A 27,869-nucleotide genomic window follows, 5' to 3' on the forward strand; every position below is an offset into this window, starting at 1 on the left:
AAATGATAAATCAATAAGACAATAGATAGCGCATGTTATTTATGTAGTTACTTTAAAATTTAAATTCACATTTAACGATTTACGGAAACGGTTATATCAGAATTATACTTCTTCAAGAGTACGGTTTACATTTAAAATTTAAATAAATACAATTCGTGTAATATAAACAGATAGACTTAAGACTCTTTAAAATAATAATATACTAATACGTGAGAAATGAAAATATGAAGTACTATATGTATGAACGAAAAACCAAATAGGATATATTCATTCGGTTTGAACGGAGAAACGTATAGCAATAATATTTTATCGAACTTAATATTGTATAAGTAGGTGTAGATACTTACTTACTCCTTCACAAAACCGAAAGTATGCACAATTGCATAGACAAAATCTACAGCCAAAGTATGTGTACCAGTGCCATATCGTTTTGTTATTCAATGATTCGCATTCAGTTTAACTGTCACAAACATAATATTAACGAGCACGAAATAAAAACAATAGTTTTTAGTACTGTTAAAATAAATAAAAATGATTAATTGCACATAAATCAGACTTTGCGTTTAGTATAATCGATGTCAATATATATTGTTGGTTTAACCATAAAATATATACGAGTATATACCTAGGTACCTACAAAGCACGCTGATCCAAAAGTGAACTATATCCAAAGAGTATGTAAAAGCAGACCTCATAATCCGAAAAATGTGAACGAACTCAATTCCGATTCAACGAAAAATAGTGTGACCAAGGAGGAAAAAAATAATACTTTTCATTCAGTAACGTGTTATTAAGTTACCACGTGGATACCGAGAACCGTAAACAATGATAAAACCCATCATTATGACATTAAGACTATTAACTATTAAGAGTATACTTAATAATACATAATATTAATGAAAAATAATAAATAGTAATTTATTCGTATTATTAAACACCCGCCATATTTAACGGTTAAAACTAAAGAAAATTAATAAAAAAATTACGAAAATAAATAAATTTTACTCAGAATTGACTATGTATTTTATTATTCTAATTACTCCATTAATTTATCTTTTTTTTATTGAACTTTTAATCAAACTTTATAAATTTATCAGCTATCTAGTGTACCTAAATGAATAAGAAAAAAATTTAAATATTTTCGTAAGATATCACGCATCTAGGTATTGAGGTTAACTGTTAAGTATATGTTTTTTTTTTTGTTTATTAAATGTTTTATTCAATCTGTTTCAAAAAGAACAATAAGAACAATTGAGGAAGTAATATAGTAAAAAAATAAATAAATAAATAACAAGGTAAATATAACAAAGCGTAGATGCCTCCCAGTGGAGGTACTATAAGGAGTTTATGTTTTAAATTACATTCTTGATAAAAATGTACTTTCAATTTTTGTTAGACCTTTTGGTATTCATATATTTTCTAACTAAATTGGTTTAAATATGAAAAAATGTTAACCTTTTTGCGACATAAAATGTTTACTACTATTATAATTTAAGTATCTAAATATGTACTCCTATAGGCTATAGGTCATAATATATCGATACGATTTCAACAATATGTTAATGTTTAACATTTTTAATACAACTTTCGGTTGATTTGTCAAACACTCATAAGTACTCTACTCTATTTTATGAGTAAAATAGGTACACGGCACACGTTATATTTTAGAAATGTGTAACATTTAAAAGTATTAAAGAAACTATAGAAATTCCTCTATGGCTCCATGAAACCTGTAAACACGATTACTACAGCGTATATTAAAAACGTATTGTTATAAGGCTTACAGGCCTAAATGAATTCAATTGTTTGTGACTCGGAGATATAAGCGTATAACAATATCCATATACAGAAGCTCCGAGTGCTTTTCAATTGTAACGGAGACATTGTATTAAATTTAAAGAAATTATAGAAATTATAAAAATTTGTTTACTTGCATACAAATATAGATAGTATGTATATCTATATAAGTAAAATGTGTATAGATTACATTACAATCGTAGTATAAAGCTTATAATATAAACGCTAGCAGATATTTTTAGCAGATGTATTAATATTAGCTTACAACCTACATAGTATCTGTCCAAACAATCGTAATGATTGCAAATAAAAATAGGAGTGGCGAATTCAAATAAAATATACAAACGAAAATAAAACTGAAAATAATTATTCAGAAAATTACACAACAAATCAATACAGTTTTATTATTCTGACATACATTATACAACAAAGTGTGCAGCAATATTATATACTATATATACATAATGTTGTTTCATGATTTTATTTGTTATTATTATGTCAGTTTTAATGTTTTGAGTAGTTGGAAAATTTAATTTTTAATCTGTAGCTAATATAGTCGTTTTATAAAAATGAGTTTTCGAGTATTAAAACGGATTATAGAGATATTATGTCACCAATAACATTAGTAGGTGCACTGAATACTCAACAAGTAACAACCTAATATAATATATTTATAATGTATGTAAGTATATCATTATACGAATCTAGTTGATATTTTAACGTATTATTCAAATATTTAAAGTTTTGAAAGGATAATTTGATATTTTGTAGAAAATGGAATTACTTTTTTTTTCTTTTTATTCATTTTTCGCAAAATAATGGTGCGCATGAATTGACTTCATTCATGTTTCTTAATTTGATTGATGATGTTTTAAAGGGGTGGGGTTTCAAATTCATAATATAAATGTATACTGCATTGTCTGCATTACTACTGGACATCAAGATGTTTAAAGTGTCAAATAATAATTTCTAGATAAAAATATTTTTCTTTGCGGATCCTACTTGACTGGAAAGTTATATTTTTCTTTTGTTTGTATAGTTATTTATTGTTATTTTTATATTAAAACGATATCAGCTGGTGCATCTTTTAAAATTCAATGACTGTCGACAACCTGTAGCAGATTAAAGATTGGAGGATTGTAGTGACTGTAAATAGTTCGTTCACGCCTAATTGTTTACGAAAGAGATCTTTATACCTTTGTATAATATGTGACCTCGGTGACGTCAGGTTCAGAAAATAAATCCGTGTGTACGTACAAGTCTTTTCCAAAAACTTCTGTTTAAAATTATTGGGTCTTATCAAATTGGGAATTACTTTCGCTTACCAGCTGTAATGTTGTATATACGCATCTAAATCGATACCAAGAGTGTAATTATTGAACTAAAACGTGAAAACGAGTGAGATTTTAGCATTTAATTTTGTATTATATAAATATAATTAAGTATTGGTAAAAAATATATAAAAATAAAAATAATAATAATAATAATTATTATTATTATTTTCGACGTGCGGTCGTCGCGTGCCGTTCATAAATAATAATACACTTTCGTAGTTCCGTGTATGCTGTGCAGCACACTTTAAATTACATATAGAGTAAGCATTATTGCATTAATATGTGGTTTGATCTTAATATTGGTTCGAATGCATAACGCTGCACGCGTGCATCCGTTGGCGGTCATATTAAGACTTAAAATACTATTTTGCGCAGCTGTACAATCGTAAGACGTTTCTGTATGAGTGCAAGAATCAATACGAAAAAAAAAAACTAATAACGAACGATGGCCAGAACTTTTCGAGTGCGCATATGTTATTGTGCACCGATATTTTAATAAATTATATTTTACACTATAAATATACATTGTTATGTAAATTCCCACATTTCGATTGCGCAACGGAAGAGATTATTTCGGACGGCGGAAATGAGAATTCTGATAGGTTTACACTTTAGAATAATAACAGCCGAATATTATAATGTATTATACGATATTGTAGAGTATATACACATGTCAAATTATATATAAAGGTATACAAACGCGTATTCAACGATGTCGCACGTGTGGCGCAACGAGACCGCATTCCGTCCGTCGTCTGGCGCCTCGCCGGCAACATATATTATTATATGACGATGATAATATTACAAATGCACAAACGTCCGTACACATAAGATTATATATCTGCCCACCTAAGACCATAAACCGAAAAAATACGCGGCGATACAACACGGATGGATGGAAAAACTTGAATTCCCGATATACCTACATAATTAATTATATAACCTAATCTATCTATACTTATTGTTGAATGCACGCACGTGGAAACGACCATCCCTACTTTTTAGGCCGGGGTTATCAGATTTAAAGATTAAAATATTACTTACATATTATATAAGTTATAGGGCTCCGGCGTAATAATTTTTTGATGTCATTTAATTTTGAAATAAATTTTAAACATTTTAAAATATATCTATAAAAAATGTGAAGTTTTAAAATTCTCACGAGCATAATTATTACTTTAAAATACTTATTAAAATAATATATATATATGTTGGGCTGTAGATAAGACATTTTACTTAATATATTTTTAATTTTCACCTACTGTTTCATAATAGGTAAATTAAGCAAACAGAGTGACAATAAAACAATAAAACAAAATTATTATATTACATATTTAATGACTCAGTTGTACTATTTTTTATGTCGACACATGAATTAAATTAACTTTATCGAATTTACTTTGTTATTGAACTTATAAATAATTAAGTTAGTGCTTATCGACATTTTAATATATTATAATCTATATGTTACATTTAATTGTTTTTCTATTTTGGCAGTATAAATCTAAAATAGTAGGTCCAACAATTTTTTTTTCACCCCGAGCTAAGCGTACGGTTACAAAACGTATACGGTTTGCTTTGTCGAGAGACAACTGTAATCGCCATATAAACGGCAACGTTCTTCTCTGTTGACAAAAAATCAAAATTTATCGTATTATTATTATTACTATTATAGAAATATACGTGCGCGCAAGATGCTTTTTTTCATTTCGTTTTTATTGTCTTCGCCTCGACCTTCGTCTCCACAGCGGCGGTGGTTTTTAATTAATCGCCTGGATCCGCTATGATGACGAAGCACTGTCATCGCGACATGATATTATGCATTATAGGTAGTAGGTACATTGTACGCTCACGTCAATTACATCTTGTCGCCCTAATATATTACGATATTAGGTATATTATTATTAATGTAATGTAATACGTCATGACGAACCGCAAAATCGCGAGAGACCAATGAAAAAAATCGTCTGAAAAATACTGATTTTACGTTCGTTTTGCCGTCGGAAGTGTCCGTAATTGTGCGTTGTTGAGAAGGGGTGTTTTCTTGTTTCTAATGTTATTATTGAGTATTTTAGGTATTAACCAGACGCTAGACGTGTGTCGACAACATTTGTCAGAACTCCAGTGACATATCATCTCCGACCGTCTGGATCCTGCAGCCACTCCTGTTTTTTTTTATTTACGAACAAACATTTTTTCACTATACGTATAGAAGTACACGAGTGCTACTGCGAGATTATTGTATTACTTTAAAATTAAATATTTATGTGTTGTACACTTATACTTTTAAACGCATGACGCCACGGCGACGGCGCGGCGGCTTCGCAATATTGGGACTATTTAATTAAACGTCCAACGTATAACTCGTGTTTGATGTTTTCATGATTAGTATGGCCAAATGTTATTCATTAAAAATTATTTGTATGATTGGAATTTCTATTAAATCCTTTTTATTATAATAATATATTATTCTATGACCTTATAAATGTGTAATACACCAGCCAGCCTTGTAAATTATTCGAATAAATGTATTCAAATGGTTTTAATTGAATACTTTTTTGGTATTCGACTACTATTTTAAATACATTTTTTTTTAAAGTATTCAAATGCGTATTCTGAATACTTTTATTTGTATTTTTTTATTCATTAAAAAATACTTTTTTTTTTTGAACCAGAAAAATAGTTTTAAATTTGAAACAATACATTATTTTATTATTAATTGGGCAAATTATAATTATATTATATTGATGTATTACATTATAAATTATTATGTTTGTATTAATTGTTATCTATAATTGTTAATTCCAACCATTCTAAAACTGACAAAAACTAGCAGAATATTTTTTAAATATTCGAATATGTATTCCTTATATGACTGCAGACTCCAGCTTATAGCAATAAGTATGATGTAAGAAGTACATTCTGTACCTTTAACCATTTATAGTCAAAGTATAGATAGGTCAGTATGATGGGTATAGATAAAATGTTATATCATGATTGATGGAGTGATCTTTTTTGTTAAGATAGGAATTTTGCTATAGTAATATTCCCAAGAGTACCTATTCGAATAGTTTTAGGTAGATATCACGAATAATAGCATTTTGTATATAATATAGATATACATAAATTCTTTTATTTTTAGTTCAGTTAGGTACCTACATTAAAATAAAAAATCATTATTCATCAAGTTTACTGACATATTCTTTTATAGTGCTGTAAGAAAAGAAAACAGTGTACTTACATTAAAGGTAGAATAAATTATTCTCCCCGCGACACGGATTGTGTTGGAAGTTATGATACAAGATCGTTAACATTGGTCTTCTTCGTGTATTACCTGGTATTGGGCTATACAAGTAGTTATGTGGGTAGCTAAACGTCAACGTTTTTTTTAACCTTATAGATATCGATAATATACAGTTTTGAGTGTTATTAAATTATATATACCTAAGATAACATCAGATTTTCTGATTTCAGTCCCTACAAACCAAACTTTTTAGGAAGTATACAAAATGCGTATAATATATTTCATTTTGACAAAACTATAAAACATACGTAACATTAATTAAAATTCCATTATACATTTGGGCCTATATAATAAAAAATAAATAATGAACAGCAAATGTCATGAACCATGCCAGCTTACATTGAATTATTGATGTGTCAATACATGTGGGATAATAATTCACCAAGAGAATTTACAAAGAACATATCATAAAATAAGTAAATCCATGCATTTGAATAAGTTTTATTTTTGTAAATTTTGGTAATCGTAATATACGAATATATTCAACGCGTAAATAGTTATTTTTATATGATCACATATAAATATGCGATATATAAATTATATTATTTACAACTGTTTATTTTATCTGAAATTACGTTTATCAAAACGTAAATCAAATCTTACCATTTATACCATTTGTTTATATTTTGAGAGCATTTATGTGCCTCGCACTGCCGCAATGGCGATATACGTACGTCGATCGAGTTTAAGTGTATACTGACAACCTACATACTAGGTGTACCGTGTACATGTATTATCCGTGACTTGTTGAACGTCGTTCATATTTTAGATGTCATTTATTTTTTTAATATTTATCGAATAATCCGGTAGAAAAAATATTTTCAGTGCATATTTTAGAGTTTTTAATCGAGAGCACCAGAATTCAAAGTATTTGCTCATATCTTGTGTTTTTCTGCTGTATACACGCGCTCTGCTTTACACACCGTTTAAGTCGATGAGTACAACATAACACTCGTACAATATGACGTTACTTACGCGTGTGAATACTGAATATATATATATATAGGCGTATAAATATATCGTAAACAGTTATTCGCGCGTTTATCTCTGTTCGGTCATCTCGTCCGCGACCACGCATCATTGAAACTTGCGCCAGTCGGCAACGCACAATATTCCGTGCGTCTTTTTCGCGGGCTCGTTTCACCGCCCATTTTATATACATAACATGTAATAAATTCACACGCATAATATTCGGGCACCTCGAGTTGTCTTCCGCCATGTTATAATACACGTTTTTTTCGGGCGATGAAAGCAAAACGGTAATATTATCGTCAAACAACACCCAGTGCACGGGCGTACGCACGCACACGCGTCGGCGGACGGACCGCGTAGTAATTAATTGCTTTTTCGTACATTGCATTTTATATACATATAAATAATATGTAATATATAATAATATGATGTATATCATGCGCGATCCGATCGCCGGTCGACGGGGTTGCCGTTTGTGGACGAGTGGAGGGGTGGGGTGGGCGGCGGATGAGCGAAAGACTAGTTCGGCATTCGCCCTGCAGCATCGGCCGACGTCGTCGTCGTCCTCGTCGTCGTCTTCGTCGCCAAAGAGGTTATTGTACTCGTCCGCCCGGCTTTTTCCACCGCAGCGCGCCCGTTCGGCAAACATTTTACATTATAATACTATTATTATTATTATTATTATTATTATTATTATTACTACTACTACGCGGTCTACACGATAATATACTCGTATTTATTAAACTCGCGCGTCGTACCGCCGAACGGTCTGTATAATATTATATTATTATCGTCCACATTCGGGTCTTCTAGTTTTGAATTTAGATTCCCATGTACCGGGCGGGCGCGCACCCGTTCTTCGGTCCTTGCGTGTCACCGCGGGATGACGGTGCGTAATCCCGTCGCGTTCTACAACGTCTTTGTATATAACACTGTGACTCCTCAACTCTTCATAATGTGTACGCGTACAAAATAAATGTATACGCACACATACACGCGTATTTAAACAGAAAAATACGATAAAATAAAATAAATAAATCGGAGCCCACATTCACTTTCCATTTATGGCGATGCGTGTGCTCGAACAGTATCTCTCTCTCGTTCGCTCTTGCTGTATCTTTCCCCGTCCGTCTGTCCATCTCTTCCCGCGTCTCAGTAAACACATACATACGCACTGCACATACACACACACACACAGATACATGTGAGGTACCTATACAACATCAGCTCTAACCTTTTGTCTGCCAGCGAACAACACCGGCTGACGCCAATGACGGTCGTCGTCTCCCGGTGCACATACGTACATATATATATATATTTATATATCATTATTATTATTATCGTCGTCGCCGCCGTCGTCCGCATTAAAATAGCACGTGCGCAACCCTTTCCGACGACACGAAACGCGCGGCTGTCGACATCACGCACACTCGTCATAGGTACACTTTGCACATGTGGCGTAGGTATATGTGCATAATAATAAAGATAAATAATAATAATAATAATAACGAAGAGTCATTATATTATATTGTCCACGAATGTATAGTACCTATAATATATGAGTATGGTTTAGGAGAACCGGCGACGGGGGTAGCAGAGACGTGTCCGCACTAAGTATTATAAAAAAAAAAAAAATCATGTGCATAAATGTATAATACGTGTAGAATTCATTTATCAAAAATATGTAGAGAATTTAAATAAATAAATAATAATAATACAGACGCGTGATAACTCGCGCATTCGCGTATCATTATTATTATTGTATTCGGACGATATAGCGCGTGAAAGGCATACATGTATTATATTAATATGTAGGTATACTGCAGCTGGCAGGTAGTGGGCACACCTCAGTCCGATGCTAATTAATTGTTGGTTACAGAAAATAATGATACGTAATACGCGCAGCTTTATTATTGCGAGTTGGAAATCACACATTTCGTTTCAGATGTATTCATCTATTGACCAGAATACGTTTTCGAATCTCTCGAAGAATTATAAGTCATACCTAACTGTTGGCGATCGAAATACGTTTATGATTTTGAGAAAGCACAGTCCCTTTTTGTAGTTGTTACAACACGATTCAGTGATTCAGTGAAAATGCTTTTATCATAACATAATATTGTCTTACTTCGATTCCCACGTATACTATAAATTGTATACAGGTACCTACACATTATATTTTTATACAAAAATGAACTGGAAAAGATATTTTTTCATGTAACAGTTATAGGTTATAACTATAAAATATACGCATCATGACTATTTTGATTAAAATAATAAATTACCAATGTACATCGTAATAGGAGTCGTATAATGTCAAAATTACTATAATAAAATTACACGTTGATAGATTCAATATGGGACACCACGCTTCTATAAAACAAACAAATCAAAGCATTTAAAGTAATAACGAACTTAACTCAACAAAACAAGTTTAATAACTGTAAATCGGTCAAAAAAAAAATTACAGGTTAGTGCTGGCGTAGAGAAAATGGTTTTTAATATATTTGATGGATGTAGTAAGTTACATCTGCAAAGAAAAAACTATAATTTCTTTTGGTCAAGGATCATGAATTCCGAATTTCTGGTTATAATATAAAACTACTAATGTTACTATACGTCCAAAATAATAGACTAATATGACATTCGAAAAAAGCAAAATAAGAAAAAAAGACGAAGAAATTGAAATTGTAATAGCATTTTTTTAGTTAACTTCATTGCCTCTTATAATTAGTATTCAGAATGTGTTGTTAATGTTATTATCATCGTTTAAAGCTAATGGTAAATTGTATGTTTTTTATCTTTATAAGTCCACATGCTAAACTTGAATAAAAAAAAACTTAAGCAAATCTACAAGCTAAACTAACTTTAATATTAGTGCATATAACATTTTAGTTACTTGTCTTATTATAATGTAGTATTATAGATTATGTGTTGTAGAAAAATATTAGCAATTTCATTTTCAAAAAATTGTTTTGTGAAGTTCTGAGGTTTTATTAAAACACAAACATAAAACTAGTTTTTAAAAACCGTAATAAAAGATTAATCAGAAAAGTAACAATATTATTTCCCGTTTTTGTGTATAGCGATTTAATATTAAATCCTTTTAGCTAGTCTATAGTAATTTATTTTTGTAAAATTTAAATAATTTATAAACGCCTATATACACATTATATAATATATAAGATATTTCTTAAATATTAAAAAATATTTTTAAATAAATTAAGGTACAATACATTTTTGTACACATGCGAACATTTTAATTTAAAAATTATGCAGAATAACATGAGAAACAAGAAATTCCTAGGAATTTTTGATCATATAGGTTATAATATTGAAACCTCGAGGCTACTAAAAAAATATATATATGTTTCCTAGTAAAACTTTTAACTTTCAGCAATTATGAAGCAAATTATTGGCTTAAACAATAGGCGACGATTAATATAATTAATACGTATAAAACTACAAAGACATACGATGCGTATTAAGTAATAACGAATTGAAAATATAAGTCAAATCAAAATCTTAAATAACTAAAACGACACAGAGATAAAATATTATTTTTCGACAAATCCGCATTATATTATATTGTTTTGTTATTTTTCAATATAATAATGAATATTGTGTATTATAATCAGATTATTTGAGATGTGAAAATATATCATTTTAACGTTTAAGTTGTAATTAATGGGCACTTATTAATTATAAATAATTATAATTTTATAAGTTTAATTAATTAAATTATAAATATATAAACATATACACACAATGAACAATACTCTCACTATACACATGCATAGTTATCAGTTGGTAAATTAACTGGCATAAAATGTATGATGTATTTAATAAATTTGGTACGTATTAAAAACAATATATTATAATTTATAATGTATTAAACCAAAAATATTAAAATATAATGAATAGGGTGAACATATAGATAATAAAATATTGGTTGAGTTTGTTTTAACAAAACTTTATATCCAATAAGAACACTAATGTTTGTCTTAAGACAATAAACAATTTAAAACGCCTACAATCATATAATGTGAGAGTGTATTTTGTCTGTTTAAAATTTAAAGAAGAAATTATTACACGTTCACTGCGACTAGATGCTCGAATGCTCGATGATTGTAATTTGTAAACCTTAATGATGCTGTCAACGAAAATCTGTTACACATGACTCTGTGATAAACGGCACAAACGGATATAACACGATAAAAATCTAAATCGATTTCGGCAGAATTTTTTCACTAAGCCCCGCATGTCTAGAATCTTGCATAACTATGTTTTCACAATACATTAAATTGTCATATATTGTACATTTTTTTTAGAAATATACTGTACTGATTCCTTTTTTGAAAAAACGTAAAAATATACGTAATAACATAATACTAATATTATTTGTAGATATAGCATATACGCGGCTGACAGTAATCTGCTCGTCAATAACAACATTAAAAATAAATTAATAAACGTAACAAATTTCAAAATTGTTTATTATTTTTTATTCGTATTGATGTAAATATAATAACCAGCTAAACCGAATCGTTTGCTTGTCTCGCACAAAAGGATAGGTGTCGGTATATCGGTTTATCTACTGTATTATAATATAATATTACTCACAAGGTACACAAAAATCCCAGTACATAAAGACACATTGTGTACATATCGTAAATATAATATACTTTAATAGGTAGGTACGTCTTAAATGTCACGATTTAAACTATATGCGGCGATTTGTACTATGTGTATGTTAAGTTTGGTAACATTAGAATAGTAGGTACCACTTAGTAATATTACCGGTAACCAGTATCAAATATTGTGTTCTATTATTTAAGAATTTTTAAATTTAAATTTAAATTGTTGTTTACCTACATGCAAAAAAAAACTCTCGATGTAGTATACGATATACACCAAAGGCATTTTAATTAAATGCAGCCCATAATGTATATTATTCAAATTTTAATGAACGTATTTCTGTTACATAATGTCCTCCGGTCTGTATACGGTCCTAAAGATATTACATAAAGATTACCAACGACAAGTGCACGAAATCGCGGTTACAACAAAATATTGCTCAAATGTTACGAACGAAGACTTCGATAAAAATTAGTAAAATTAAGTGATGCACGGGGATAAACTAAACAATTACAACAACGCACGTTTACCTGATAGAATTGGCCATATGATTCTATATAATTCCATTAAAATTATAAATGTATTTACGACAGGGGGAGGCGGGGAACACGACTGTATTAAATTATGTAATTACAGTGGATTTGAGGTAAGTTAAAAGAGGTGAAAGTAATTTTGGGATTTAAACGTGATGGAGAGATGTAAACGAAGTTTAAAATTTTCCCCAAAATAAATGTGCTAACTAAATATGTAGATAATGGAATCGAATGTGTTATCATTGGGGTGGCTCTTCTAATGGGTACAATTTTAATAATTGTAAATAATGAATGGTTTTAAAGAATTTTGTGCGCAGCACGATTCATTCAAAAATCAACTTACGTTCTTACTATTCTACATTTTTAAAATATGAATCTAATAATTGTCGTGGAAATATGGAATTTGGAAAACGACATTTATATTACAATTTTATAGTATCTATAGGTATACGTATACTTATACAAACTGTTTTCGATTCAGTCAAACTATCAGCGATTTAGTGTCTTATACAAAATGTACCTATGTTTATCAAAATGTTGAACAATGTTGAACAAAGATGTGTCAACAATATTCTTTTAAGTATACGTATAACATTTTGTCACGATAATTTAGTGGTTAAGTCACGTATACATTATACTCGTTACGCCTGACCGAGTTCGAACGGAAACTACGAATTCGTCAGACTTTTTCCTGAGCATACAGCAACCGGTCTCTATATAGGTAAGAACGCTTTGTGAATATTTACATATAATATTTAAGTTAAACAATTAATATAAGTTTGCGTATAATATCCATTTATATAATAAGCACATTCGATAACTGGACACCGATAAACAGATTCGAAAACGGTAGCGGCGTTTACTCTTGATCCGCGGAATAACCGTAGCACCTATGTCTTACAACACGCACCTTATATCAATCTGATACTTCACACTACTTGGTAAATGGTATCATACTATAGGAGTAGAGGATGTAAATGTATCGTATCGGTATCGTCATACCACTCATACCCTATATTACCGTGTACTTAATATTAGTCAATGGAGCGTTTCGTCCTCTGGATGTCGTAATAAAATAATAAATGAAGGATATAGTGATATGATATTTTAATATTATGCTCAGGTATATCCGTTCAACAATGATATCGCGATATCGCGTTTAATGTGTGGTTAAACAATCCGCGCGACCGACCGTAACCATCCAATATGCCAATATCGTAACTATTATATCATATTTTTTGTCGTCGCCGATAATCGTTCTCATCATTTATTGTATACTATAATATTTCAATAAAATAAAATATGTATTACATTAATGGTAACTTTAATGCACGTGCGTTGTTGCAGTAAGCAACACACCAGACTTGACAATAAAAACAAACAAATACGGTCACTCTCCGATTTGCGGCGAGCAACTCATATAATAATAATAATAATAATATGATATTCTACTTTTTCTCCTCCATAACGAAGTTTAATATAATATTTTAGCAACGGGTTTCCGAATAAACCGGTCCGCTGATCCTAGACGTGAACACACCGGAATAATAACAATAATATTAATCGATCGGGGGTGGGCAGTGGAAGTATAGGAGAGTTGAATCAGAAAATAGAGTTGACGGAAGGGGAAACTTATCAGATGCAGGTTCCGACGTTGCCAAAGTCTAGTGGCCATTTATCACTGACAAACAGCGGGTCACGACCGCTATACATATAGAGGGTTGACGGAGAGTGGGTGACGACGACCAAGTTCAACAACACGGCGCGCGCAAACGTCGAACAAAAATGTCTAATACATAAGATAATACACTACATAAAATATAGTTTATACACATATATCAAACTATAGATTTTTTCCTATTATACGAGACTCTGTATAGAATCTATCTTTTCGATAGCGTTGATTTTAATTATTATAATAGAATAGGTACAACCAATTAATGAGTACATCTTATTATGCACAATATCCGAGGTAGGATACCAGCTTACCTATTACTTTTTATGACTATATCAATCTTTAACCATTTATTTTCAGTTTTGACTTTGTAACACGTTTAGAATTTTGGACGAAAATAAGAAATATTTATAGTTATTTAAATACGTTTAAATTATTTTATACCCGAGTTATAACCTAATTTATAGTTTAAAATTTAAACAAATATAGAAAAAAACAATTACAGGACAAAATCGAATACGAACTATAAATTCTAAAATGTTCAATTATTATCTTTTTATTTTTTTTATTCTCACTACGGTTACGCTATCCAAACCGACCACACCAAAACTGAAATAGTATAAATAGGATAATTTAGTATATAATATAATATAATAAAATAAATAATTCTAACTAAAATAAAAATTACCCTTGCTTATTTTTATATTAATACGTGTTAATTTAAATTAAGGCATTTTAAAGCTTCAACAATCTCGAAAATATTTGTGCCTCCAACACACTAAATTATTTTCAGGAATAATTATTATTGTACATAATACCAATTACCAATCATTAATAACTAATTTGCTTTTCTTCGGCGTACGGATACTCGATGTGGAAGTATTCAAGACTGTTTTCTTCTATTAAAAATCTAGATAATTCTTTAATACTAATTGGCCATTATTATTATATGTTAAATTGTGTTATATGTATATTGTATATACTATAAATATATTATTATTATTATTATTATTATGTTGACTTATTGTATAATGTCGGCTGTTAAATGTGGGTCATGTGGCTATACATTAAAATATGTAAAAATAAACATATGCCCAATGCCCCTAATGGATTTTTATGGTTCAGCGATTATAATAACAATTTCTTAGATAGGTTAAATACGTAACTGATAAATCAAAACTTCCAATACATCAGACTCTGAACTGCTCTGGACACGTTATTAAAGGATTATATCGAAATACGATAAGGAAACAATTAAATAATTTGTAACAAATAAATTATTGGATAATCTTATAATAGAGGATTCGTGTTGCCATCCACCATTAATAATTCAAAGAAAAAGAAAAAACCCGATGTCAAGTTTGAGACTGTCTAATTTTTCGATATAATAATATAATATGTTAACAACATAAATTCGTTTATATTCTCATAAACACATAGTATTTTCGTATAACATAATATTATACTGTTTCACATTATTATAATACCGCGATCTATAATGCGATTTGCGAACGGGGAAAAAACAACCAGCCAAAGTTGGAAGACTTAGCTACTAGTTACTACCTACATAGGTACTTATATAAATAGGCACGACTATGAAATGCGACGTCTCGAAACGACCGAATTAAAATAAATGATATTCCATACATTATATTATTATTATATTATTATGCGCGGGACATGCGATCCATACGGATCGTGCGGATAAACTCAAACAGATGGACGTCGCCGCTGCAGCCGGTATTACATCATATTAAATGTATATTATATATCGTAGGTATCATAGTGGTCACCGTCGCCGTCCATCATTAAAATCGTTAGTATCGTACCCGTCGTGGCGGCGTCGCAGACGCGTATCCGCAATCGGCGACGAGGCGGGTTGAACGGCCCAGGAACGCGAGCGAGCGATTAAACTTGTGTGTGTGTGTGTGTTGTACCGAAGACGACGGCTCTGCACTTTATTGGTAAAAAGGGGGATAGAAAAAAGAAAACCGCTGAGCGTTACATCGTCATAATATATAATATATAATATTATGTATCATCCGGTCACGTATATAAAATATAATATTATGCGTATATTATTATATTGTATATGTATAAACGATCTTCAGAGCCAGAGAAGACCTCGAGATTTCTGCAGCAGCAACCGTTGCGCTGTCGTCCGACCGCCCTTTGATTGCATAACGTGTATAGAATATAGACGACCATAATATATAATATATAGGTTAATGGTTAGATTTTATTTATTTCAATATGTTATCATTTTTTATTTCTCTAGCAAAAACGACGACGACCTGCGATAGTTAGTATTTTGACGGCGGAGAACGAAATGGAAAACTTACTAGATTTATACTATATACAAATAAATAATATTATTTTATTTTTCCAAGACCACGAAAGTGTAACAAATCAATATCGATTATTTGTGTTTTATGAGTAAAAATATTTTGAGTTATACTTCCCTTTTTTAAAAATTACCGAGGTACAACGCTTCATAATTCATGGTACCTCCATAAGTATTTATATAGTCCTCACATAACCTGCAAGCTTTCTAAGAATAACTAAATCAATAGTCTTAAAAATTATTGAATTCAACTTTTCTAGGCTTCACTAGAAAGAGGGGGGAATAATTTTATTTCCTGATCAAATTCATTATTATGAATTTGTAAAGGTAAATCGAAAAAAACATGTTCGTTTTACATGCAAATATATGATATAATATTATCTATAAATTTTTTTCGACTTTAAAATAAAAAACACGATTGATAAAAATAATTTAATATATTTTTATACTCTATCTTCTGACTACGAAAAAAAAAAACTAGAACTGACACGTCATTACGATTGACGCGACAGCTCTCCAACACAATATTATTTTTGCACAGATGAATCCCACACCTCAATCTCGTAGATTCTTGCAACCTACGTTTACTTAAATGGGTATATCACTGCCACCACAAAGCACCTATTTCAACGTTTTGATGACTTTGCGACGATGATGACAACTATCATAAATTATTTTTACAGAGGTGTAGATATGTAGTAGACTAAGTATAATAAGTATACATATACGAGTTCAGAAATCAGACGTTTATGATTTTACGCGTATTTCGCGTTATTATATGATTTCTGGCGTTAATATCCATTTGCATATTTTTACAATATTTTAAATATTTTTGTCGTATTTTAAAATTATTACAAATATTTTAGTATTTTACATATTATTTTGACTCAAAAAATAAAAACAAATGATTTACGATAAAATACGTCTTATTGTTACTATATAACTATGATAAATATTGTTATAAATTATTTTAAAAGTTTACGAGACACTAAAGATTTTTAAAAAATAAATTTATTACATATTTAAAATGCGTTTACCAAGGATATTATAGTACTTGAAAATTATTTTATAAAATATAAAATAGATTAATATTACGATCTATTACTCATTTTGACTAGACAATTTTTAAAAATTATAAAATATTTATGTCTCAATATTATTTATCAAAGTATTTGAAATATCTTTATTAAATGGTATAAAAGTCTAAGTTTGAAAATATGGTCTTTAAGTATAATTAAAAATTCCAATAATCAGTATTTGAATAAGTTTAATATTGAAGAGAAAATTAGGATTGAACATACTTGGTGAACTACCTGCAGTATACAATATACATATAAATAAAATACTCAACACGTGTAAATTACTGCTGCAACCTGCTACAGTGACCACATCAAGCCGACGTACTATGTGTCGTTTTTCGACTGTGCGCAGTATATCACGCCCCGCACGCGCAGCCGTTCGTAAATAGCGTCGAAACAATGCATTACTGGTCCACTGTAGTAACAAGACGTATACCATACAGCTCTGAGTGTTTCGTAAAGTAAAAATAATAATGATAATAATATCGACTGTGGAGGCAGTGGGATTGAAAAAAAATCAATTATAAGCTTGTGCCTATACATACTCATATCACTTTACAGTTCATATTGCTTAATACGGTCCGAATGGAGGATAAAAAAATAAAAGTTAATTTTTAGAAGATCATTGGACGATGGTGACGAAGCAAATGATCGGCTCCCCCTCCATTAGGGGATTTATTTATAGTATTGTAATGTTGTATTATATTATTATATACGCGCATGGTACAAAACTATGTCCAAACGAGCGCATAATATAATAACATTACATTAGTATGCGGTTCGGCCGGGCTAAATTTGCATTTGCATTACCATAAGGAACCAGTTCTGATAAGAGATATATACCTATACATATACACGGGATATGCTCAGCCCGCGGGCACGACCATAAAACATGTGTTGCCATTGTTTTTGTCCGTTAGTATTTTTTATCTGACGAGGACGAAAAAATATCGTTTAATGCGTATAAAATATACTCTGCTGTATATAAACCTTACCTATATGGACCTTTTTTCAGCCAGCCGGGAAAGGTCAGATACGCGTGATACGCGCAAACGGAGAAAGCACTACATATATATATATATATATATATAGTGTGTGTGTGTGTGTGAGTGTATGTGTTTATTGTGCATATATTTATACTGCAATATAGGTACCAGTGCAGGTGGTCGTGAGACACGGCGAAAAAGGATGCACATCTCGAGGTAGATAGGCTATATAGAGGTAGGTAAGTACTCGCAATAATAGGCAGACCAAGCGCGCATGGTGTAACGGCGATTTTGTATTAACTTGACAGCATAATGCTCGTCGCGTTATTCGAAACAGCTCGCCTCGAGTTTATCTATCCTATGACCGACGAGACTTATGTCGACGTGGAAAATCGTTCCCGTTTAACTTGCACACGAACATCATATTGTTTGTAGGTGATAGATCCATAAAAACACAATATACTGCGCTAGATTTATCATGAATCCATAAAAATAATCAAAATTTATTTATTCGCCTATTCTAAATAGTAAAAAAATCGTAGTATAATAAATTTTCCCACGGAACTTTTTCTTGAATAATCGTTGCTATAATGGTTCGGCTTTCCAAAATTAGTGTAGAAAATGCGCAATTGGTTTAAAACTTTAAATGAAAAAAGAAAATCCCCAACGACATTCGAGTTGATTTCTAAAGACATTCAAAAAGTGCTAATGATAATTTTGGTACCTAAATGTCATGAATTATGATCAATCTGAAAAATAGTGATGTAACTGATTATTATTTTTAAATTTAAGTTTTAACTACTACTGCAGTTAATAGAACAATACGAATAATCCTGTACTTTCTCTTGATAATCTAGGTATATTTGTAAAATACAATGATAATTATTTATATAAATATATTATACTACTACTTAATTACATTACGTATACTATTAATATATAAATAATACAAATTATATGTTAACCACTTGTTATGTACTAATGTCTCAATTAGTTCATTTGTCTATAACATTTTAATGGCTGTTGCTGGATTCCCGTTATTCAATTATTCAAAACGTCTAATCCCGCAAAGTTTTAATCCTCCAATACGATTAAAAATAATTTAAATAAATTATTAAAGTACGTTTTGTATGATGTCTTACGTTTTACGTATCACAATAAGAACACTTATATTTATTTTATTTATTTATTAATAAAAAAGTATTTTAAGCGTGATAAATAATAATATTATCAATATTAAAATTATTATTAACAAATGATTCTATATTCCTTAGTCTACAAGTGTAATTTCATGTTTTAGAAATGTCTAATTTAATCACTAATAAGTTTAAGTGAATTAATGAAATAATATAATAACATAATAATATAACAATATAATAATATAATAATATAATAATATAATAATTATATTATATTATAATTATATTATTTTTAATAATATAATAACGATTAAATTATAAATATTCAGACATAAATTTTTGTCACTTGTAAGATTACTGAAAATAAGACGTTTATTAGAAAAACGAAAATGAATACAATTAATTGTTTAGGTTCCCAAAAACGAGTTCCTACATTCAAGCTAAATAATATTTTAATCGGCATCTTTCTTATTATTTTTCACAGATCTCACAACTCGCAGGTTATTATTTTTGTTTTTCTTCATTTTGAAAATGATATACTTTTATTTTGTCTTTCTATATTAAAATAATACATGATGCTAGATGCAAATGTGCCGTAATAAATACATGAGTTTCTCGAGTTTTTATTTCTTTTATTTTGTACGTCATATATTATAATTTTCTATTTAATACAATCACTTTAATGCGCAAATGTTTTTTGTTTTGCATATAACATTATTACTATAATATGTTCAAACCTTATATATGTATCTGTGCAGAATTTCCCACAACAACGTATTATTCCGTACTGTCCACATTTTTTCGAAACCGAAGACACGGTAATAAGCACATCGGACTATACACTTCGCGCGCGCGTGTATTTGTATATTATTTTATAATACTGTGTACAATTACGTGTTTCGCCTGCAGGCCTGCCGGTTCTGTCAATCGTATAAATCGCATTGATTACCAGAGACGTCCATTGCAATGCCTATATAAACGTTTACTAGGCGCTCACCGTTACATATTAAGTATGATTAAGTATGACGATAATGCTTAATATGAAGTGCTACACGTTTTTTTTTTAGAAACCAAACCATCAGAATACAATAATTTGCCTGCTATGAATATCATCAAGTTAATGAAGTGCAATAGTGCAATATCGTTGCTGCAGTCGTCCGTATTGCATATATAGAGAGTATCTTTATTTCTTGAAATATATTACATAGGTATTTATACGATTATAATATATATGTGATCTGAAGATACATTAGTGGCAAAGCAGCCTATAGAGTATACACACATACAGGTATATATAATATAATAATATTGATATCATTTTATTTAATTGTAAACTATACTTATGCCCATAAGACCTCATATCGTTCTAATCTAAAAGATAAGTTACAAAACCTTTGTATAAATTATATTAACTAACAAAAGTGCTCAAGTGAAAAAAACTAATTAATTAATTTTAATACTTAGGTACCAATTAACCGAATTACATTTACATACAGAATATATTCGTTTCGATTAAAATACATAATAATATGATATAAATATATATTATATATATTATGTATAAATTATTTCTTGCGTTCATCCCACTTAGAATAAAAAATATGGGTCGAAAAACCCTTACAAACTATGTACACAATATTATTATGCATTTTGCAACGTCATTTTTTAAGTAGGCTCAAACTTTAAGCCAGGCGTCTTCAACTTATTATTCGAGGAATAGTTCCGTGGTCGGTTAAGTTTTTTAAACCTCAATTAAGTTGACTGATGATTTTCAATTTTCAACTTCAGGATCCTTTAGCTATATAATAAGTATATCTTAGTTACTAATGTGAGGAAATCAATTGAGTCAATACAAATGGTATATTATTTTCACTTCAAACAATTATACGGAGAAATAAAATAATTTTCCTATTATTTCAATCGCATTGCAAATCATCTATTTAAAGCAAGTTCATCCATCATGCAAAAATATATACTCGGCTCGCCGTAAAAAAGGTTAGAGACCTCTGCTTCAGATTTATAAGTGACGATTTTTGTTATCTGCGGGTTTTATTATCTTTATTATTATTATTATTATACGCAGTGATGACATCTTCATATAAAATTTAAATCAAATAATTTAAACTTTAGTTAACACAATAACTAACGTATATGACACAAGATAATGTCAGATAATATATTATATTTATAAGTTAAAATATATATATATATAAGTCATATACGACTATGTATTAAGCAACATGAACATACGCTTTATTACGCGGAGTAAGTATATAGAGTTTACCATGTACAACCGTGCTTGTTATAGGCGTAGCATTTTTAAAAGAAAAAACCTCGACGCAAATAGTGACCATTTTGCGCTCGTGTTTCGCAAAGTCGATGCAAACCCGATAGGCCGCTCATTTATCGCGCACGGTAGTCTTCTGCAGCTGTATATTACCGCCGACCGGGTCAACGGCCTGGTAAGTTATAAAGGTACCAATAAGTGTGTGTGTGATGCTGACTAAGCGGAACCAGGACCCGGGTGTAAATAATTACGAGCGCTCACGCGGATCCGTGCATGTACATTATATATTTATATAATACATTATTCGCGCACATTATCTATAAAATTCAAAATTTACATAAAATATCAAACACGAGGAAGACGTTTTACCCGTGGTTTTAAAAATTCAAATATTCTTCCCTTCTGCTACCTCCTTTTTCCACTCACCACGCTTATTGTTCCCCTACGAATCAACCATTGCACGTATATTTATTTAAAACCAAACGACAAAAACGATATATTATATATTATTATTTAGAAAGACCGCGACAACCGCGGCAGACACGATCTTTACCGTTACGGCGGGACATGCGCGAAAGACACGTACATATATTATTATTGTATTATTATTAAATATGTTTATATATATACAGATTTATAAATTGTTTAGGTAACGTTTAAGCAGACCACGTTTTATCCAAAAGGTACCTAATTGAAATGTTCTTTGTTCGCATTTTACGTTTACAACACGCAAACTACGTGAATTTCAGAGAATCGGCAAACGTCATTTATGAACACATATAAGACATATACTATGTATCTAATATACCTACACAATGCACAAACAGTATCATAGTGTTAAAAAATGAAATAGTTCACATCAAAATTGATATTATAATATGCCTACCAACTAAGTTTGTTTTTTAATTATGCACGTCGATATGTCATAACTCATAAAATGGTTTAATTTAAAAAAAATAATACTTAAAAATTAATAGAAAATAATCAAATACGTATCTCAACAAAAATTAAGCATTAAAATATTATATAACTACATAATGTATAAAAATTATGTCAATAGTAACTACACTCATAGAATAATAAAATATCTAAAAATCTATACTTAATAAATTATGAGGTAAGTATAAACAGTCATAATATATTATGTTATGTTATTATTTATTAAGTATATGATTTATAAATTTACCAGGTTTTATTGTTTTATTTATTTGAAACACTTCAAACTTAACTCACGGAAATCAAATCTACGTATTTGGTTACCTGTCGTAGTAATCATCATTTAGGGTTTTAACTAGGTATTTAATATTTGTAACTGCATATAATACCATATTATTTATAAAAATATAAAAAAAATTTATAATTTATTTTAAACAAACTTAAAACTCTAGTTGACAAAAATTACAAGAAATAATAATTATAAACATATATTAATCCAATATATCGCTGTAAATAAATAACAAAAAAAAAAAATATATACTCCAATTGAAATAAAATTTAAGATTTAGTAAGATAAAAGTACACATTGTAAAATAAAATAAAATTACATAATTCGTTTTCTTTTAAGAACTAATTTATTTAAAACGTGAAGTGAAACCTCTTTTTTACTTCCTAATATATAAATAAATACACGACAATTTAGATTGTATGGAAATACGCATAAGGGAAACGAACGATCTTTACCGTTAGCACGTGACCATTTTGTTACATATGCCACATCAGGATCAAAGATCCATGGCTTATGTTGATATCGCTATATGTCTATAATATGTATATATATTATAAATTATAATCATACTATTACTATATGCTAAACCAATAAGTAATGTATATCAGCGAGTAGTGAGTACATGATTATAATATTATATAACAAAATTACCATTTGTTATACTGGTATCTACCTATACGTATAATTAAAAGGTACTTTAAACCAACCCTTAAAAATCCATTCTATAAATAAATAAATAAACAATACAAAAAAATAAATAAATACTGTTACAAAAAAAAAATCATTTTCTTTTGTTTTTACAAAATTATTACAAGAAATTTATCAAATATTTATTAACATTTTTTTTTTTTTATATCAATATGCGATACGCGTATATACTATAAAGGTACTTGTTTTGATTCACCTCTACTGAGTAATAATTGTTAAGAACTGGGTGACTCGGTCATTATGGTAATTTGTTAACCGTTACTCAAAGTCTAAGAAGATATATATATATATGGTTAATATAGTTAATAATCAAAAGTAGTGTTTTTTGTCCTATAAGTAAACATCCAAGACTAAGGTCGTTATCGAAAAACTCGTTCGAAATAAATGGAATTATTTTATTTGTCGAATCCAAATGTAATTTCGCCGACAACAATCGTTTACAACACCGACGCCTTTTAAGTGCATACTGCATACATCAAACAAACGAAAAGAAAAAATAATAACTAAAAACCGGCTGCCGACAAGGACCAGTTTTAGGCACGTTCAAGCCATAGCTGCACATTCGTTATTATATAAATACACATACAGGGTACCAATACTAACTACAAAATCTGCTGTATACATTCTATGTGGCAGATTATAATAACTGATCAAAATGCTTTTTGATTTTTTTATACATAACTGTTATTACTGTGTATAATGAATTAAAATGTTTATAATAAGTTATAAAAAAACAAAACAATTGTAACGAATAAAATACTAGTTTTTTATGAATATAATATAATATGACGAATACATTTTTGATTCATTTTTTATTTTAAAATTAAACAAATAATTACGTACCAAGTACTTTCAAAGCTCGTGGATTTTAAAAGATTTTTACTCGTATGTTTAGAAAGAAAAAGAAATACACGAACCTATCTTTTTACAAAAAATAGTTTTAATAGCTTCGATCCACAAATAATAATCCATTGATGCAATAATAGAAAATGAAAGTAGTAAGTAGGTACTTAAGTAAAATATTCATAAAAAAAAAAATATTATATTATGTAGAGTGAGTACTCTTGTATGATAGTATATATGGGCCTAACTATCTAATTATTGACTTGAGTAATATTATGAACGAGTTTATTTTAAACAATCGGAATATTAATGCTGTAGACCGGATTTAGATGTCCATCGGAAAGCGAAAACCCTCGGTGCACGGTTGCCCCAAATCCGCCCGCAACGAAGGTATCATAATCACAGGTTCTGCGGAACTAGCGAGTAGTCTAATTTACAAACTGTAACCTTAAACTTCATGGAACTCTGTTCGTTAAGTGATTTTCGTCGTCATTGTGCGTACACAAATGAGAATGTTCCCACGCGTCGGCGAAACTAAAGCCAATTACCGGGCCACGAAAGACTGTGGATTCTTTTTTTTTATTCTGCTTCTTCTTCTTAGTCTTCTTCTTCCGCCGCTATATCTTTCCTCTCCTGCGCGCATTTCTTGTCCTTCAGCTCGTTTACAACAATGCCAGACAGTAAAAAATGTATCAGTATATACTTATAACACAAAAATAACACACACGAGTGTGTAATTGAATGACTTGGGAATTAAGGTAGCGCGATATTATTTTCGCATATTTATTATATAGAAGATAGATATGGACTTAAAAATGATAGTGATCTCTTGGGAAAACTAAATAAAATGGTCTCAGGTTTTCAAATCATATAAGTTGTAACAGTGCGTGCGCCCTTTCGCTCTGGAGGAGGAAAACGTGTTCAATACAAACGGGGAACCACGTTTTTAACATAAAAGACAAATAGAAAGAAAAAGAATTCCATGTAGGAATATAGTTCAATATTTCTAACCCCCCTTGGTATTTCCACACATAATAACAATTCAATAACCGAGTAACCCAGTGTTTGTCGGCACCCGAAGTCAACATATATGCTATTGAAGTCTACCACGTAATATTTCGATACCTCGTATATACACGCAACAACAGTCCTTTATATATCAGAGATGGTCGTATCAAATTTCTTCAACACAAAAATAATTCAGAGGAGGTTTGAAAAAAAAATATTTATCCATTAAATCGCCGCTATGTACATTGAAATCGTACGTCAAACGCAAACAATTCGATTTAAAATGATAAATAAATACAAAATTCTTTAATCCGGGATACCAATAAAAGAATTAGGAATGTCCACTACATATATAGAAATGAAAAATTTCTTTTAATTCTAACGTTCTGACATAAACAATTTAAACTCTTTCGTGACCGTTTATAACTATATGTTATATATATACTATTATGTATACGTAACATACATCGATATTATACATGTAATACAACATTATATTTATACAGTATGTTTTGTTATAATAGGCCGTAAGGGAGCGAACATAAATCTTGTATTACGTAAACAACTCACATTCGGGCGCAGGGTATTAAAAGGTCGATAACAATCTGTGCAATGTAATAGTTGCAGGTCGGGAAAAAAAAAGAGTAAATCATAACGAAAGGTCAATCGCAACAGTAAGACGTCGGTCGCGGGAGGGTGCCGATATGCTACCCCTAATATATATATATATATTTATGTTTATATATACATAGGTATATTATATGTGTTATAGGTATCTGAGGACACGTACGCACTAGGACCACCCAGACTGGGTGTAGTACATTGCACACGATACAATAAATAATACAGTGGTTTTTTTCGATATCCTATTAATCCTCATTTGTTATGCGTAGTCTCGTACAAGCAAAACAAGCGGAGGAAAAAACTAAACACAATAAATATTATATACTACTACAAGTAGAAAAAATAAAATTAAAATAACCCCTTCTGACCTCGATTTAGGATCCTTAAGTCGAACGCTGGACCGAGTTCTACTGGAGAACATGGCGACCGCCACTATTTTTTCCTTTTCAGCAATTCTTCGGACATGAGACTGACGACAAAATAGTATATTATGTATAACACACTGAAACTAAATTACACGCACCACTTAAACACACTTATACTAAACATTTACATATAAATTACAAAAATAAACTAAATACAAAATTTTATTAATAATGTAGAAGTAGTACTTTAACGACTTAAACGAATCGGTATGTACACGTGCGCACTCGCACCGCACACGACAGGACGCTTAGTGTTCCGGCCAAGAACTGCCGGTGCGCCTTCACGGGAACCGGTTAAGCCGCGGAGGCGGCGGCGGCGGCGGCGGCGGTAGTCCGGGGCAACGGGGCAACAAAAGACTGCGACGGCGGTGCAGCATCACTCTTTACGCCCACTCCTGACAACCCGCACCACCGACCGTCGATGTAATTATTGTTATTATTATTATTATTATTATCTTTTTTCGTCTTTATTTCTGTGCGGTCAAGATGAGACATTGCAATGTTTAGAATTTACGTATGGACGTTTTATTTTACTATGAATAATGTGTTTTTTAGTTTAGTCTATTGAACTCCTTCGTAGCCCTACTACTACAACATTTGGATTGACCGCGTCAACTGGACATCATATCACGTTTAGAATACAGTATATTATTTTGCATGTGTATTTGAGTTAAACCAGTGGTTCTCAATCTTTTTAGGACCGCGACCCAAATTTTTTTCCAAAAATCTATCGCGAACCCCATAGTTTTACTTTTACAGAATCAAAAAATTAATTTAAAAAAACAAATTTTTTTATTACTTATTTACTACTTTATAATTGTAATAATATACTTATAAATTATAATAATAATAATTCTAATAATATAGGTACTTATAATAATAATATAATACTACTTCTCGCGATCCCCCAAAAATTGACTTGCGACCCCCCAGGGGGTCGCGATCCAC

At 30.3% G+C, this 27,869-nt stretch overlaps 1 protein-coding gene across 1 annotated transcript in view; it reads right to left on the reverse strand.

Moving 5' to 3' along the window:
• Nucleotides 1–27,174, reverse strand: part of LOC112599154 — a 172,039-nt gene extending 144,865 nt beyond the window's left edge. Inside the window, 1 exon segment of the mRNA XM_025345935.1 lies at nucleotides 26,865–27,174. Coding sequence (XP_025201720.1) covers nucleotides 26,865–26,917 — 53 coding nt within the window. The 5' untranslated portion in view covers nucleotides 26,918–27,174.
• Nucleotides 27,175–27,869: the final 695 nt, after the last annotated feature.

Source organism: Melanaphis sacchari, unplaced genomic scaffold, assembly GCF_002803265.2.
Source record: "Melanaphis sacchari strain LSU unplaced genomic scaffold, SCAv2.0 Contig4_pilon_pilon, whole genome shotgun sequence".
In the NCBI taxonomy this organism is placed as follows: domain Eukaryota; kingdom Metazoa; phylum Arthropoda; class Insecta; order Hemiptera; family Aphididae; genus Melanaphis; species Melanaphis sacchari.